The sequence below is a fragment of the Scyliorhinus canicula genome, chromosome 8, assembly GCF_902713615.1.
Source record: "Scyliorhinus canicula chromosome 8, sScyCan1.1, whole genome shotgun sequence".
Classification (NCBI taxonomy): domain Eukaryota; kingdom Metazoa; phylum Chordata; class Chondrichthyes; order Carcharhiniformes; family Scyliorhinidae; genus Scyliorhinus; species Scyliorhinus canicula.
Window position 1 is genome coordinate 198,533,260 of NC_052153.1, and position 13,552 is coordinate 198,546,811.

At 47.9% G+C, this 13,552-nt stretch overlaps 1 protein-coding gene across 1 annotated transcript in view; it reads right to left on the reverse strand.

Moving 5' to 3' along the window:
* LOC119970799 (nipped-B-like protein) overlaps positions 1–13,552 on the reverse strand; it is a 559,915-nt gene that overhangs the window by 43,653 nt on the left and 502,710 nt on the right. Inside the window, 1 exon segment of the mRNA XM_038805973.1 lies at positions 8,733–8,826. Coding sequence (XP_038661901.1) covers positions 8,733–8,826 — 94 coding nt within the window.

Sequence of the window (13,552 nt, forward strand, 5' to 3'; positions counted from 1 at the left end):
TTGGAAGAAAATGGACGTATTAGCGAGAGGCAGCATGGTTTTGTGAAGGGGAGGTTGTGTCTCACTAACTTTTTTTTTGAAGAGGTCACAAAGATGATTGATGCAGGTAGGGCAGTGGATGTTGTCTGTATGGACTTCAGTAAGGCCTTTGAAAAGGTCCCTCATAGTAGACTGGTACAAAAGATGAAGTCACATGGGATCAGAGATGAGCTGGCAAGATAGATATAGAGCTGGCTAGATCATAGAAGGCAGAGTAGCAGCAATGGAAGGGTGCTTTTCTAAGTGGAGGGCTATGACTATTGGTGTTCCGCAGGGATCAGTGCTGGGACCTTTGCTGTTCGTAGTATATATAAATGATTTGGAGGAAAATGTCACTGGTCTGATTAGTAAGTTTGCAGACGACACAAAGGTTGATGGAATTGCGGATACCGATGAGGACTGTCTTGGAGACTTGGGCGGAGAGATTGCAGATGGAGTTTAATCCGGACAAATGTGAGGTAATGCATTTTGGAAGGTCTAATGCAGGTAGGGAATATACAGTGAATGGTAGAACCCTCAAGAGTATTAAAAGTCAGAGAGATCTAGGTGTACAGGTCCACAGGTCACTGAAAGGGGCAAGAAGGTAGTCAAGAAGGCATACGGCATGCCTGCCTTCATTGGCCGGGGCATTGAGAATTGGCAATTCATGTTACAGCTGTATAGAACCTTAGTTAGGCCACACTTGGAATGTAGTGTTCAATTCTGGTCGCCACACTACCAGAAGGACATGGAGGCTTTAGAGAGGGTGCAGAAGAGATTTACCAGGATGTTGCCTGGTATGAAGGGCATTAGCTATGAGGAGAGGTTGAATAAACTCGGTTTGTTCTCACTGGAACGACGGAGGTTGAGGGGTGACCTGATAAGAGATCTACAAAATTATGAGAGGCATAGACAAAGTGGATAGTCAGAGGCTTTTCCCCAGGGTAGAGGGGTCAATTACTAGGGGGAATAGGTTTAAGGTGCGAGGGGCAAGATTTAGGAGATGTAAGGCAGGTTTTTTTTTGTTTTTACACAGGGGGTAGTGGGTGCCTGGAACTCGCTGCCGGAGGAGGTGGTGGAAGCAGGGACAATAATGACATTTAAGGGGCATTTTGACAAATACATGAATAGGATGGGAATAGAGGGATACGGACCCCGGAAGTGTAGAAGATTTTAGTTTAGATGGGCAGCATGGTTGGCGCAGGCTTGGAGGGCCGAAGGGCCTGTTCCTGTGCTGTACTTTTCTTTGTTCTTAATACATAATTTCCCTCCTTTGTCCTCGAGTGGGCCAACTCTTTCTCTAGCTACCCTCTCTGGATTCTAAATACGTATAAAATGCCTTGGGATTCTCCTTAATCCTGTCTGCCAAGGACATTTTGTGACCCTTTTTGCCCTAACTCCCCGCTTGAGCTCTTTTATACTTTCCTTGTATTCCTCAAGTGCTTTATCTGTTTCTAGTTGCCTGTACCTCACATAGGCATCTTTTTGACAATATTCTCAATTTCCCTGGTCATCCATGGTTCCTGAATCCTGCCTTTCCTGTCCTTACTTTTTACCGGCACAGGCCTGTCCTGCATTCCCATCAACCGCTCCTTAAAAGACTCCCACATGCCAAATGTAGACTTGCTCTCAAACAGCCTCTCCCAATCAACAGCCTCCAAATCCTGCCTAATCTGGTTGTTGTTGGCCTTCCCCCAATTTAGCACCTTAACCCTCGGACAACACTCATCCTTTTCCATGAGTATCCGAAAGCTTACGGAATTGTGGTCACTGTTCGCCACATGTTCTTCCACTGAAACGTTGACGACCTGGCCGGGCTCATTCCCTAGTACTAGGTCCAGTATTCCCCCCTCTCTAGTTGGACTATCCACAAATTGTTCCAAAAAACTTTCTATCCAGACGCCTAGCCCTAACGGATTTCCAGTCAATATGAAGAAAATTAAAGTCTCCCAGTACAACAGCCCTATTATTTCTACATCTATCTTGAATCTGCTTACATATCTGTTCCTCAAATTCCTGTGGGCGGTTGGGAGGCCTATAGTACACCCCCATCATAGTGACTGCCCCTTTCCTGTTGCTGAGCTCTACCCACAGTGCCTCGTTACTTGATTCTTCCATGGTGTCCTCCCTCTATACAGCTGTAATATGTTCTCTAGCCAGTACTGCAACTCCCCCACCTATTTTACTTTCCTCCCTGTCTTGCCTACAGGAAGAGGAAAGTTAATAGAACGTTATTATTTGTGAGGGCCAAGATGTGCTTGGGCATTCTGAATTCTCCCTCCGTGTACCCGAACAGGCGCCGGAGTGTAGCAACTAGGGGATTTTCACAGTAACTTCACTGCAGTGTTAATGTAAGCCTGATTGTGACAATAATAAAGATGATTATTGTACAGGGTATTGGTGAGACCACATCGGGAGTATTGTGCACAGTACAATCTCCTTATTTAAAGAAAGATGTAATTACATTAGTAACAGCTTGGTGAAGGTTTACTAGACTAATACGAGGAATGGGCGGGTTCTGTTATGAGGAAAAGTTGAAGAGTTCTGTATCCACTGGAGATCAGAAAACTAAGAGGTGACTTATTCAAAAAATTTAAGGTCCCGAGGGGTATTTAAGAAAGGAAGCAGGGACAATCCAGAAAATTATAGGCCGGTGAGCCTCACAATGTGGGGAAGCTTTTGGAAGAGATACTGAGGGACAGGATATATGCGAATTTGGAGGAAAATGGACTAGTTAGCGAAAGGTAGCATGGTTTTGTACGGGAAAGGTCATGTCTCACCAACTTGATTGAGTTTTTTTGAAGAGGCAACAAAGGGAAGGGCTGTGGTTATAGTTTCTATGGACTTTAGTAAGGTGTTTGACACGGTCCCACATGGCAAAACTAAAATCACTTGGGATTCGGGTGGGCTGGCTAGATGGAACATAGAACAGTACAGCACAGGCCCTTCGGCCCATGATGTTGTGCCGAACTAGTCTGAAACTAAGATCAAATCAACCTACTCCCAATCATTCTAGTGCATTCCATATGCCTATCCAATAACCGCTTGAAAGTTCCTAAAGTGTCCGACTCCACTACCATAGCTGGGAGTGCGTTCCACGCCCCAACTACTCCGAGTAAAGAACCTACCTCTGACATCCCTCCTATATCTTCCACCATGAACCTTATAGTTATGCCCCCTTGCAACAGCTACATCCACCCGAGGAAAAAGTCGCTGAACGTCCACTTTATCTATCCCTCTCATCGTCTTATACACCTCAATTAAGTCACCTCTCATCCTCCTTCGCTCCAATGAGAAAAACTCTAGCTCCCTCAACCTTTCCTCACAAGACCCACCCACCAATCCAGGCAGCATCCTGGTAAATCTCCTTTGCACCCTTTCCAATGCTTCCACATCCTTCCTATAATGAGGTGACCAGAACTGCACACGATACTCCAAATGTGGTCTCACCAAGGTCTTGTACAGTTGCAGCATAACCCCGCGGCTCTTAAACTCAAGCCCCCTGTTAATAAATGCTAACACACTGTAGGCTTCCTTCACGGCTCTATCCACTTGAGTGGCAACCTTCAGAGATCTATGGACATGAACCCCAAGATCTCTCTGTTCCTCCACATTCTTCAGAACCCTGCCGTTAACCCTGTAATCCGCATTCAAATTTGTCCGACCAAAATTAATCACCTCACACTTATCAGGGTTAAAGTCCATCTGCCACTTTTCAGCCCAGCTCTGCATCCTATCAATGTCTCTTTGCAGCCTACAACAGCCCTCCACCTCATCCACTACTCCACCAATCTTGGTGTTATCAACAAATTTAGCAGCCCAACCTTCAGCCCCTCCTCCAAGTCATTGATAAAAATCACAAATAACAGAGGACCCAGCACTGATCCGGACCGTTGAAGACTGGGCTCCAGGATGAAAATTTACCATCTCCACCACCCTCTTGTCTTCTATGTGATAGCCAGTAACTGATCCAATCGGCCAAATTTCCCTCTATGCCACACCTCCTTACTTTCTGCATGAGCCGACCATGGGGCACCCTATCAAACGCCTTACTGAAATCCATGTATACGACATCAACTGCTCTACCTTCATCTATGTACTTAATTACCTCCTCAAAGAATACAATCAAACTTGAGAGGCAAGACATACCTCTAACAAATCCGTGCTGACTATCTTGGATTAAGCTGTATCTTTCCAAATGATCATAAATCCTATCCCTCAGGACCCTTTTCAATAATTTACCGATGACCGATGTGAGACTAACCGGCCTATAATTCCCAGGGTTATACCTATTCCCTTTCTTGAACAAGGGGACAACATTCGCCTCTCTCCAGTCTTCTGGCACTATTCCTGTAGACAGTGAGGACATAAAGATCAAAGCCAAAGGCTCTGCAATATCATCCCTCGCCTCCCAAAGAATCCTAGGATATATCCCATCAGGCCCAGGGGACTTATGTGTCCTCAGGCTTCTCAAAATTTCTAACACATCTTCCTTCCGAATATCTACTTCCTCCAGCCTACCAGCCTGTATCGTGCTATCCTCAACAACATGGCCCCTCTCCTTTGTGAACATTGAAAAAAAGTATTCATTTAGGGCCTCTCTTATATCTTCAGATTCCATGCACACGTTCCCACTACTGTCCTTGACCGGTTCTAACTTCACCTTGGTCATTCTTTTATTCCTCACACAAGTGTAAAAAGCCTCGGGGTTTTCCTTGATCCTACCCACCAAGGACTTCTTATGCCCCCTCCTAGCTCTCATAAACCCTATCTTGAGTTCCTTCCTAGCTATCTTGTATCCCTCAAGTGCCCTAACTGAACCTTGTTTTCTCATCCTTACATAAACTCCCTTCTTCCTCTTGACAAGACATTCAAACTCCTTTGTAAACCATGGTTCCCTCATTTGACCATTTCCTCCTTGCCTGACAGGGACATACATATCAAGGACACACAGTATTTGCTCCTTGCACAAGCTCCACATCTCAATTGTGCCCCTCTCTGACAGTTCCTGTTTCCATTGATGCTCCCCAATTTTTGCCTAATCGCATCATAATTACCCTTCCCCCAGTTATAAACCTTGCCCTGCCGTATGGCCCTATCCCTCTCCATTGCTATAGTGAAAGTCACTGAACTGTGGTCACTATCTCCAAAGTGCTCTCCCACAAACAAATCTAACACTTGGCCTGGTTCATTACCCAGTACCAAATCCAATGTGGCCCCGCCTCTTGTCGGTCTATCCACATATTGTGTGAGGAAACCCTCCTGCACACACTGGATAAAAACAACCCCATCCAAACTATTCGAATTATAGTGGTTCCAATCAATACTTGGAAAGTTAAAGTCACCCATGACAACTACCCTGTGACTACCGCACCTATCCAAAATCTGCATTGCAATCTTTTCCTCCACACCTCTGTTACTGTTTGGGGGCCTATAGAAAACCCCTAAGAAAGTTACCGCTCCTTTCCGATTTCTAACTTCAGCCCACACTACCTCAGTAGACAGATCCTCCTCAAACTGCCTTTCTGCGGCCATTATACTATCCTTGATTAACAATGCTACTCCTCCACCTCTTTTATCACCTTCCCTAACCTTACTGAAACATCTATACCCCGGAACCTCCAACAACCATTCCTACCCCGGTTCTATCCACGTCTCTGTAATGGCCACATCGTAGCCCCAGGTACCAATCCATGCTTCAAGCTCACCAACCTTATCCCTGATGCTCCTCGCATTGAAGTGGACACACTTCAAACCACCTTCATGCCTGCAGGTCCACTCTTGTGACTGTGGTACCTTCCTCAGTACTGCACTGCCCTCAACTTTCTGAACTACAGCAACGCTATCTCCTGGACTACAAATCAGTTTCCCACCCCCCCTGCCAAATTAGTTGAACCCCGAAGAGCTGTAGCAAATTTCCCTCCCAGGATATTGGTGCCCCTCTGGTTCAGGTGTAACCCATCCTGTTTGTACAGGTCCCACCTTCCCCAGAATGTGCTCCAATTATCCAAGTAACTGAAACCCTCCCTCCTACACCATCCCTGTAGCCACGTGTTTAACTGCACTCTGTCCCTGTTCCTCACCTTGCTAGCACGTGGCACTGGCAGCAAACCAGAGATGCCAACACGGTCTGTCCTGGCTCTCAGCTTCCACCCTAGCTCCCTGAATTCCTGTTTTACATCCCTGTCCCTTTCTCTACCTATGTCGTTGGTACCGATGTGTACCACAGCTTGTGGCTCCTCCCCCTCCCCCTTAAGGATCCTGAAAACAGAGGCGTCACAGACCTCGGCACCGGGGCGGCAACACGCCAACCGTGAGCCTCTATCATTGTCACAGAACCGCCTATCTGTACCTCTAACTATAGAGTCTCCAATAACTAATGCTCTCCTGCTCTCCCCCCTTCCCTTCTGAGCCACAGATCAGACTCAGTGCCAGAGGCCTGGTCAGATGGATAAGGCACTATATTTCCCCCTCGCCCAAATATTTCTTCCCCCCAGATTTAATCCCCACCCCCCCAAACAAATAACCATAGATCACAATTGGTGTTTTAAACATTTTATTGCAATATGGATAGAGAGAGCTGGGGTAAAAGAAGACAGAGAGTAGCGGTGGAAGGGTGTTTTTCAGAATGGAAATTTGTAGCTGGTGGTGTTCCGCAGGTTCAGTGCTGGGACCGCTGTTGTTTGCCGTACATATATATTTTTTGAAATTAAGAGTACCCAATTATTTTGTTTTCCAATTAAGGGACAATTTAGGGCCAATCCACCTACCCTATACATCTTTGGGTTGTGGGGGCGAAACCCATGCAGACACAGGGAGAATGTGCGAACTCCACACGGACAGTGACCCAGGGCTGGGATCGAATCCGGATCCTCAGCGCCGTAAGCAGCAGTGTTAACCACTGAGCCACCGTGCCGTTGACACGTGCTTGCGAATGACACGAAGATTGGCAAAGTTGCTGATAGCGCTGAGTTTCCAGAGGATATAACAGGATATAGACAGATTGGAGACTTGGGCACAGAAATGGCAGATGGAGTTTAATACGGACAAATGCAAGGTGATGCAATCTGGAGGATCAAATCTAGGTATGAATTATACTGTAAATGACAGAACCCTTCGGAACATTAACATAGAGGGATCTGGGCGTGCAGGTCCACAGTTCCCTAAAAGTGGCAACACAGATGGCCAAGGTGATTAAGAAGGCAGATGGCATGCTTGCCTTCACCAGCCGGGGCATTGAGTACAGGAGTTGGGAAATCTTGTTACAGCTGTATAAAACCTTGGTTAGGCCGCATTTGGAGTATTGCGCGCAGTTCTGGTCACCACATTATCAGAGGGATGTGGAAGCTTTGGAGAGAGTGCAAAGCAGATTCACCAGGATGTTGCCGGGTCTCCAGGGTGTTGGATATGAGGAGAGGTTGACTAAACTAAGATTGTTCTCACTGGAAAAACAGAGGCTGAGGGGAGACCTGATAGAGGTCGACAAAATTATGAGACGCATAGACAAGGTGGATAGTCAGAGGCTTTTCCCCAGGGTGGAAGTGACAATTAGAAGGGGGCACAGGTTCAGTAAGAGGGGGAAAGTTTTTTGTTTTTTAAAAAATAAATTTAGAGTACCCAATTAATTTCTTCCAATTAAGGGACAATTTAGTGAGGCCAATCCACCTACCCTGCACATCTTTGGGTTGTGGGGGTGAAGCCCACGCAAACACGGGGAGAATGTGCAAACTCCACACAGTGACCCAGAGCCAGGATCGAACCTGGGACCTCAGCGTCGTGAGGCTGCAGGGCTAACCCACTGCGCCACCGTGCTGCCCTTGAGGGGGAAAGTTTAAGGGAGATGCGCGGGGTAAGTTTTTCCACAGAGAATGGTGGGGGGCTGGAACGAGCTGCCAGAGGATGTGGTGGAAGCAAGAACATCAGCAACATTTAAGAGGCATCAGGATGGGTATATAAATAGGGAGGAAATAGAGGGATACGGACCGAGTGAGGGCAGAAAGTTTTGTTTTAAGTTAGGGCATCATGATCGGCACAGGCTTGGAGGGCCGAAGGGCCTGTTCCTGTGCTGTACTTTTCTTTGATTGAGGGGGGCGGCCGAGGGAAAATTTGGGCAGATGTTTCATTTTATCAGGGAATCGGGAACTAAGGGTCACTGTTTAAATAGTAATAATCTTTATTGTCAGAGGTAGGCTTACATTAACACTGCAACGAAGTTACTGTGAAAATTCCCTAGTTGTCACATTCCATTTTTGCCATTTTCATTTCATTTCATTCCGGCACCTGTTTGGGTACACAGAGGGAGAATTCAGAATGTCCAATCCACCTCACAACATGTCTTTTGGGACTCGTGGGAGGAAACCGGAGCACCCGGAGGAAACTCATGCAGACACGGTGAGAACTCCGCACAGACAGTGATCCAAGCCTGGAATCGAACCTGGTGCTGTGAAGCAACCGTGCCGCCCATATTAAATGTTATGGGGTCACTCTCTGAGAGTTGAGTTCCTGGAACTCTCTTCCACAGAGTCTTTGAATATTTTTAAGGTAGAGCTCGAGAGATTCTTGATTAACAAGGTGATGAAAGATTATCTGGGGTAAGCAGGAATGTGGGATTGAAGTTCCTATCAGATCAGCCATGATCGTATTGAATGGTGGGGCAGGCTGGAGAGGTCCACCCCTGCTCCTAACCCAAAAGAACATAAATATGGGCTACTTACCATAATATCTATTGAAACAGGCCCACACAAATTTGTAGTTGTGAGTTACTCTGTTCACTACAGCACCCAGACAGCTCACACAGTGTTGAACAACCTGCCAAAAAATAAGATAAAGTCCATTAGCCAGTGATGCTAAACAGACCCAATCTCCACATCATCAAATCTATGATAGCAAACAGCTAGTAATATGGACTTTCTTCAGCAACACAAAATGATTAGCACCCACTGAAGGCTTTATATTCAGCCATAGTCACACAATAGTCAGCATGGTAGCACAGTGGTTAGCACAATTGCTCCACAGCTCCAGGGTCCCAGGTTCAATTCCCGGCTTGGGTCGCTGTCTGTGTGGAGTGTGCACGTTCTCCCCTTGTCTGCGTGGGTTTCCTCCGGGTGCTCCGGTTTCCTCCCACAAGTCCAAAGATGTGCAGGTTAGGTGGATTGGTCATGATAAATTGCCCTTAAGTGTCCAAACTTGCCCGTAGTGTTGGGTGGGGTTGCTGGGTTGTGGGGGTGGGGTGGAGATATGGGCTTGGGTGGGGTGCTTTTTCTAAGAGCCGGTGCAGACTCGATGGGCCGAATGGCCTCCTTCTGTACTGTAAATTTTATGAAATAAATAGAGCGGTCACCTCAAACTGGAGGGAAGGAATGAAGGAAAGGAAATAACCAACACAAAGTAGGCAAGTATTTGTGCTGTGCTGCACAGAATAAAATGTTTTTCTGATTTTACATCTCAGTTCAGGTGGAGGTAATATTAGAGGCAGTGAGCATGACGGGGAACAGGGAATGCAGTGAAAACATGAATAATTCAACGTCTGAGCAGTCAGGTGAGAAATCATGAAGCACTTTTCCTTTGAAGGGTAGGGTATTATCTGGAACTGTTCTCCCTACCCCTCCCTAAAAATGTTGTGGGTCCACTGCAACTTTAAATTAGAGATTGATAAGCCTCGAGGGATATGAAGCAAAGGCAGGTTCAAGAAGTGTAGCCACAATTGACCGAAGGAATCCTGTGGGGTGGAAAGGATTTCTTCTGCTGGTGTTTCCAATTCTAACCCATTCCAATGTCTAGCAGTACTGCCTGTCCAACTCTACCCTTAAAATTAAACTGAGGGAATGATAGAACCATCAAATTACACAGCACAGTACGTAGTGATACATTGCGAGAGGGAGAATGAGGAAAGCCAATATAAAACAAAGGGTAGAATTTTAAAGCGGGTGCAGGATCAAAGGGACCTGGAGGTATATGCCCACAAACTGTTGAAGCTGGCTGGCAGTCAGGTTGAGAAAGTGGTTAATAATGCAGAGGCACAGAGTATTAAAGTAAGGAAGTTATGTCACACTTTTATAAAATATGGATATGTGAGTTAGGAGGAGTAGGCCATTCGGCCCCTCGAGCCTACTCTGCCATTCAATACGATCACAGCTGATTTGATTGTAACTTCAACCCCACATTCCTGTCTACCCCCAATAACCTTCCACCCCCTTGTTCATCAAGAATCTATCCACCTCGGACTTAAAAAAATTCAGAGGCTCTGCTTCCACTTCTTTTTGAGGAAGAGAGTTCCAGAGACTCACCACACTCAGAGCAAAACAATCTCTTATTTCTGTCTTAAATGAGTGACCCCTTATTGTTAAACAGTGACCCATGGTTCTAGATTCGCCCGCAAGAGCAAACATCCTCTCTAAATTATAGAGGTTTCGATGAAATTGCCCTTTACTCACTTATTTATTGAGGTTTTTGAAATTTTATATCACACACATACATTTATGCAAAAAAACAAACAAAGAATGAAGATAACTACAGGTGTCAATTCATAACAAATACAGCTGTGAACACAGCAGCACAGCGGCTAGCAGTGCTGCCTGACAGGTTGGATGCTCTTTCAGAGGGTCAAATGGCCTCTTTCCGCGCTGTTAACAGCAGTCATTACAACTATACAACTTTAGGATCAAAGATTCATCTGTTCACAAACAGGATACAGGCAAAAGTTTAGCCCTGCCTCACATCGATAGCTTAAACCACAATGACAGAAGAAAACAACAATACTCGAGAAACCCAGTTGACGGGAATTTGCTTAACTCTTACTGCACATTTTCACTCTCCTCCAGACACACACACACGGAGCAGGCAGCCACCGTCACACTCCATCCTCCAGACACACACGGAGCAGGCAGCCACTGTCACACTCCATCCTCCAGACACACACACACACTGCAGGCAGCCACCGTCACACTCCATCCTCCAGACACACACACACGGAGCAGGTAGCCACCGTCACACTCCATCCCCCAGACACACACACACACACACACACACACACACACACGGAGCAGGCAGCCACCGTCACACTCCATCCTCCAGACACACACGGAGCAGGCAGCCACCGTCACACTCCATCCTCCAGACACACACACACACTGCAGGCAGCCACCGTCACACTCCATCCTCCAGACACACACACACACACGGAGCAGGCAGCCACCGTCACACTCCATCCTCCAGACACACACGGAGCAGGCAGCCACCGTCACACTCCATCCTCCAGACACACACGGAGCAGGCAGCCACCGTCACACTCCATCCTCCAGACACACACACACACGGAGCAGGCAGCCACCGTCACACTCCATCCTCCAGACACACACACACGGAGCAGGCAGCCACCATCACACTCCATCCTCCAGACACACACACACACGGAGCAGGCAGCCACCGTCACACTCCATCCTCCAGACACACACACACACACGGAGCAGGCAGCCACCGTCACTCCACCCTCCAGACACACACACGGAGCAGGCAGCCACCGTCACACTCCATCCTCCAGACACACACACACACACGGAGCAGGCAGCCACCGTCACACTCCATCCTCCAGACACATACGGAGCAGGCAGCCACCGTCACACTCCATCCTCCAGACACACACACGGAGCAGGCAGCCACCGTCATACTCCATCCTCCACACACACACGGAGCAGGCAGCCACCGTCACACTCCATCCTCCAGACACACACACGGAGCAGGCAGCCACCGTCATACTCCATCCTCCAGACACACACACGGAGCAGGCAGCCACCGTCACACTCCATCCTCCAGACACACACACACGGAGCAGGCAGCCACCGTCACACTCCAACCTCCAGACAGCCACCGTCACACTCCAACCTCCAGACAGCCACCGTCATACTCCATCCTCCAGACACACACACACGGAGCAGGCAGCCACCGTCACACTCCATCCTCCAGACACACACACACGGAGCAGGCAGCCACCGTCACACTCCATCCTCCTGACACACACACTGAGCAGGCAGCCACAATCACACTCCATCCTCCAGACACACACACACGGAGCAGGCAGCCACCGTCACACTCCATCCTCCAGACACACACGGAGCAGGCAGCCACCGTCACACTCCACCCTACACACACACACACGGAGCAGGCAGCCACCGTCACACTCCATCCTCCAGACACACACGGAGCAGGCAGCCACCGTCACACTCCATCCTCCAGACACACACGGAGCAGGCAGCCACCGTCACACTCCATCCTCCAGACACACACACACGGAGCAGGCAGCCACCGTCACACTCCATCCTCCAGACACACACACACGGAGCAGGCAGCCACCGTCACACTCCATCCCCCAGACACACACACGGAGCAGGCAGCCACCGTCACACTCCATCCTCCAGACACACACGGAGCAGGCAGCCACCGTCACACTCCATCCTCCAGACACACACGGAGCAGGCAGCCACTGTCACACTCCACCCTCCAGACACACACGGAACAGGCAGCCACTGTCACACTCCACAATCCAGACGCACACGGAGCAGGCAGCCGCCGTCAAACTCCACCCTCCAGACACACACACGGAGCAGGCAGCGACCATCACACTCCATCCCCCAGACACACACACACGGAGCAGGCAGCCACCGTCACACTCCATCCTCCAGACACACACACACACGGAGCAGGCAGCCACCGTCACACTCCATCCTCCACACACACTCCATCCTCCAGACACAGACAGACACACAGACAGACACACAGACAGACACACAGACAGACACACTGCAGGCAGCCACCGTCACACTCCATCCTCCGTTTTGTGTTTAAACAAAGGAGATTACATGGGGATGAGAGAAGAACTAGCTAAGGTAGACTGGGAGCTAAGACTTTATGGTGGAACAGTTGAGGAACAGTGGAGAACCTTCCAAGCGATTTTTCACAGTGCTCAGCAAAGGTTTATACCAACAAAAAGGAAGGACGGAAGAAAGAGGGAAAATCGACCGTGGATATCTAAGGAAATAAGGGAGAGTATCAAATTGAAGGAAAAAGCATATAAAGTGGCAAAGATTGCTGGGAGATTAGAGGACTGGGAAATCTTTAGGGGGCAGCAGAAAGCTACTAAAAAAGCTATAAAGAAGAGTAAGATAGAGTATGAGAGTAAACTTGCTCAGAATATAAAAACAGACAGTAAAAGTTTTTACAAATATATAAGACAAAAAAGAGTGGCTAAGGTAAATATTGGTCCTTTAGAGGATGAGAAGGGAGTTTTAATAATGGGAAATGAGGAAATGGCTGAGGAACTGAACAGGTTTTTTGGGTCGGTCTTCACAGTGGAAGACACAAATAACATGCCAGCGACTGATAGAAATGAGGCTATGACAGGTGAGGACCTTGAGAGGATTGTTATCACTAAGGAGGGAGTGATGGGCAAGCTAATGGGGCTAAAGGTAGACAAGTCTCCTGGCCCTGATGGAATGCATCCCAGAGTGCTAAAAGAGATGGCTAGGGAAATTGCAGATGC